Below are 4,919 nucleotides of genomic sequence, written 5' to 3' on the forward strand. Positions count from 1 at the left end.
TTTGTTATTTTTTTGTTTATTTATTTATTATTATTATTGAATATGAGCAATGCAGTTTAACTACTAGTACTTCCAATACAGACAGTTTACAGGTATTGCGGATTTCCAGCCGTGGACCTCAGTTGGACTCTTACATCCACAGTTCACAGGCAAAATTTTACAGCGTAAGTATGTGTTGGTTTACAGCCATCTCAGCTCTTAAGGAGGCACAAACCTTATGTATAATATTATCCTCCTCGTCTAAACAGTGTTAGTGATCAACACATCTGCTACTCACAAGGTGCAGCATCTTCCTTGTGCCATAGAGAAGTCGGACAAAGTGGCAGCACATTGGATTCTCCCAGCTTAAAATAGTCGTGCTCACGCTCTGGACAAAAATCACCTTAAATTTTTCCAGTTAACAATGAGGTTGTGTTTGCTTTGGTGGACTGAATGTTTACACTAAGTTGCCCTCCTGGAAAACCATCACTTGGAAACATTAATGTTTTCCTTTCTGATTAACAGAACGGAATTGCTGAAAGCTTTCTTTGTCTCATCTACATGCTGAGAACAGTGAAGCCTTGTACCCAAGACGCTAAAAGCATTTCCAGTGAATCAGCTGGTCATCACAACTGTATCGTTTGACCTGGAAAATCACGGAAAAAACGCCAAAGAATCCCCAAAAAACAAATAAATAAATAACAAAGAAACAACAAAAGTGCATGAAACTACTAACATCTGCCTCCCTGAGGTATTATGTCAGGGGTTATTATTAGTAAGGCTAAGTGGTTGGAAATTGGCACATATTGATAGGTTTCGCTAGGAAGTGCAGTGACCCAGAAGTGTGAAAGGCTTAGCCTCCTCTGGCTAGAACGTATCCATACTGAGTCTCAGCAGACGATAGACGAGGATGGGCTGCAGTTGTGCACCATGAGGTAAACACTGAGAGGCTTTTATCTGAGCGTTTTCCCCGAGATTCTCTTTACACAAGGATGAGCAGGAAACATGTATGACACTTTGTAAAAGGTCTGCTGCTTTTCAAAAACCCCAATCTGTCTCTCCCTAATTCTCAAAGCACCCAATGGGATGCAGCAGAGAGCTGGGCTGTGCCATTTCCTCACTTCCTCTGAAAGCAGCTTTAGATGTGGGGCTCACGTTGTGCCTCCAGCAATGGGTATCGGATATTAATGTTATTAATGTGCATAAGAGGAAAACAAAATTTGGAAAAGACAGAAAAATCTATCACGTGTAATGTCTTGACTTGACCGCGCCGGCCACATGAACAGCAGCACATGGACACCCTCATGCATGCATCACACACCAGCTTGATCGATGTGTTTTGCCATAAGAGAGCTGTGTGTGATGGGAAGCTTGCAGGGGAGGTTGGGTCAGTGCGCTGCTTGCTTGCTTTCTGCCCTTCTGGGTATTCTCATCTTCTATCCAGCACTGACAGCAGCAGAAGCCTGCATTTGGATTTGGGGGGTTTTCACTATTATACACTGTGCAGCTTCACTGCCGCAGAACAAAGGGGCTTTCTGGAGAAAACGGTAAAGTAATGTTCTGTTAATTTAGTAAGTTTTGCATGAGTAGTATGGAGCAACCTCCTCTGAAGTTTATTTAAAGAAATTATTACTGTTATTACAGGAAGATTCCTTTCAACTCTTATTTAGGATTTAAATAAATACTTATGAGCAGTAATTGAATCAGGACAGATGCATACCATGTCAGCAAGGAGCAATACGTGAAGCAGACAATGCAAGTTCAACAGTGACATTGATTAGATGTGCATGCAATTTATGTGACTCGAGCCTTTCATATGAAACAATGCTTTGATGCCTAATGTGGGGAAGTAAGCGGTCATTTTAAGTTCCTTTGACGCACAAAGCCTTTGCTGAGAGGATCGCAAGAGATCAACGTGTTGGTTTCGTACAGTGATTGTTTATGTGTACTCCACCCACTCTGTGGCATGTCTGTGTGTATGATCATAGTTAATAGCACAAAAGAAAATTCAGCTCCATCATTTCAAAATCATAAACACATTTAGTGGATTTTAAAAGGAGTGCAAAAAAAAAAAAACATTGCAAAGACAATTTATGCGATATCAATAAGACTCACCACAGCTTTGACTGATTAAATATTGTGCCATCACTTAACTTAATTTTCGATGAGTCAGAGTCATTGTTCTTGTTCTTAAACAATCAAATTATTAATGCAGTAAAGCGTCAGATTTACCGGTAGCTAACTTCTTCTTATTCTAAAGATGCAGTTAATATTACATGGTATTAATTCCATTACATTAACAAAACATAACCCTGTTTAATCAGAAATTCCTGGACTTCATCTATGTCATCTGTGTAATAAACATTTCTTATTTACAGAAAAAAGTATAATTTGACATTTAAACAAAATGCTGTTATGCTTCCATAAACCTCAGCTCCCAGAGAGACATCAATTTTGAAATATTTGTCCTAAGAATGACCGGATTTATGAAAGCTCTGGACTGTATAGAAGAATTTTGTGGTGCATATATTTTAATAGACATGAGTTCTTATTCCACCGCATAGGGAAGCGTGTGTGTCCCAACACTGAGGAGACACTGAGCTAATGGTCAGTTTCTCCTGTCATTAAATCTTAAATCAAAGAAATTAAGAAATTTAAAGAGGGTTAAAAAAGTCTCAGAATGTACAAAGAAAACAAAATCAGAGCAACCTGAACAAAATAAAGTGAGACGCCAGATCTAAATTTTTAGTGTCTGATTTCTTACCACACCCAATGATGTCAACCTCAGATCCTTCTATAAACTTGTATACATCTGCTCTGTAACCCTGAGAAAGAAAAGCGCCCCTCACTATTCTTTTTTGTTTGTTTTTTGAGCAGCACGATTGGTTATACACCTAGCCCCGTGATATACCCATAAGATTAAAAGTGTACAGACATGCTCTCTAAAGTAGTTTTCAAATGTGCATTCAGCTCTGAGCTTTTCTACAGATTAACCAACAAAGATGCATGCGGGAAAGGAAATCTCCAAAGCAGCTTGATTATAGAGTTTTTAATCTAGATACTTCCTAGTACACTGGTTTTACCCAGTGTCACACACAACGGTGTCCTCTCTTAAACCAAACATTTTTCAGTGGGAATGCAGCTGGTGCTAACTACTCCCTGCTGCGTGCTAAATGTAAGAAATGACAGCTATGAACAGGAAGTGTGAAAACATTTAAAGCTACCCCCAAATCAGTGTAGCTTTAAGCTATATGCTAACACCTGTTGTTTACAAAATCACCTTGCACATACACTGATGTTCAGCAATTATTGCAGGGATCTTTACCTTACAATACAAAGTGCCTAGAGGCCACTGTTGCTGGGATTTGGTGCTTTATAAATAAAACTGAACTAGACTGAAAAACTGAATTTACCATCACAGTTTACTGCAGTGCTTTTAAAATGAGGGATCTAACTTTAAAAGAAATTAAAAAAGGATTCAAGTTGATTATTATTTTCTAATAGACATAAAACAGTCACTCTAAATCATTCAGGACCATTATAGTCAGAAGAATTATAGTATGTGGAAAACCGAGAGCAGCAGCATATAACAAAGCAGGCAGATGACAGATGTCGTGTTGACTAAATCAGACTCGGCATGAAAGGAAGAGCAGGGTCTGAGGTGAGTCACAAAGCTGATGTGCAATAGTTTTGAGCAGCCTAAACAGCATGTGAGATGGACGTGGGCTGGTATTGGGATCAGCTGACCTGAAGAACTGAGGCTGATTTCATGACCTACCTGATCAAACTCTAAGCTCAATTTGTGAAAGTATGTGGACAATTTAAATGTTGACATTAACCTAAATTAATATGTATATAAATTGTCAAAACAATCCTCCAATCAATACAAATAAATATCACAATATAACCTCAAGACCTTTAGGGAATAGGAAAAAACACAGTTCTCACCAAACCTGACATGATTAATCCTATGTGGAGCTTACCTAATTATACAAAATAACAAACAAAAAAAAGTATAATGTTAAATGTTATAAGCTGTTTGAAAAACTAAACTAATATTGTTACACCAACACTATACAGTTAAGTTTGAAGATACAAGCTGGTAAGCTATTTCCTCAGGTTTTATAAGGAAAAATAATGATGACACTTAGTTGGCACATTACTGAAGAGAAATCCACAAAAATCAAATGCAGATTACAGAACCAGTAACTAAGTAAAGTGTTGCAGTTGCAGTCTTTGTATGTTTTCAGCCTCACATGCAGTATTATAGTTGTTGATCATAATATTTTTTGCTGGGGAGTTAAGCAGCTGAAAGCTGAATATTGTGTGTGTGTCTGAAAGAAACCGTTGTGCACAAAGATCCACTGATGCTGACGTCTGTGTGGTTGAAGTCACAGAAATGGACGTGGAGCGTGGCTTCTATCAGCTGGTGGAGGTCCAGGACCACGTTCACTACATCTTTGCTTTCGTTGTTTCTGTGATTGGAACAGTGGGCGTTACCGGAAACGCCTTGGTCATGTATGCCTTCTACTGGTAAGCCTCCTTCCTCATGGAAATGATGATGGGAACGAATATGCTTATCTTTTAGAGCTGCATCTTTTCAAACCTGAAAATAAGTTTGGAATATTTAAATATTTGATACATTTTTTTGTGTTCTATAAAATATGTGTCTTATTTACTTTTTACACAGCAACTGAGTGTTTTTAAATTGTGGTTACACAAAAAATGTGATGGACAGATGAATTTTCTGCTATTCATCTGGATTTGATGATGCTCATAACATTTCAAATAATTTCAGTGAGCCATTTGAGGTGGCTCTATTCTGAGCCCTGGCTCACTGACTAAGCTCCTCTTGCTGTCTGTAAGGGAGAGCTCAGGCAGAGGAAGGTCATTTCTGTCACTACGTATATCAGCACACCCATTCTTTTTTTTTTTTTTTT

At 38.3% G+C, this 4,919-nt stretch overlaps 1 protein-coding gene across 2 annotated transcripts in view; it reads left to right on the forward strand.

Moving 5' to 3' along the window:
- The first annotated feature begins 1,400 nt into the window (after positions 1–1,400).
- opn4xa (opsin 4xa) overlaps positions 1,401–4,919 on the forward strand; it is a 16,066-nt gene continuing 12,547 nt past the window's right edge. The window contains exons 1-2 of one of the 2 annotated variants that reach the window (XM_039615505.1): positions 1,401–1,526; positions 4,377–4,512. In XM_039615505.1, the coding sequence (XP_039471439.1) occupies positions 4,379–4,512 (134 nt within the window). In that variant the 5' untranslated portion in view covers positions 1,401–1,526; positions 4,377–4,378. Of the gene's footprint in view, positions 1,527–4,370; positions 4,513–4,919 lie in introns of both variants that reach the window. The other variant, XM_039615506.1, reaches the window with a different exon arrangement.

The sequence above is a fragment of the Oreochromis aureus genome, linkage group 7 (genome assembly GCF_013358895.1).
Source record: "Oreochromis aureus strain Israel breed Guangdong linkage group 7, ZZ_aureus, whole genome shotgun sequence".
In the NCBI taxonomy this organism is placed as follows: domain Eukaryota; kingdom Metazoa; phylum Chordata; class Actinopteri; order Cichliformes; family Cichlidae; genus Oreochromis; species Oreochromis aureus.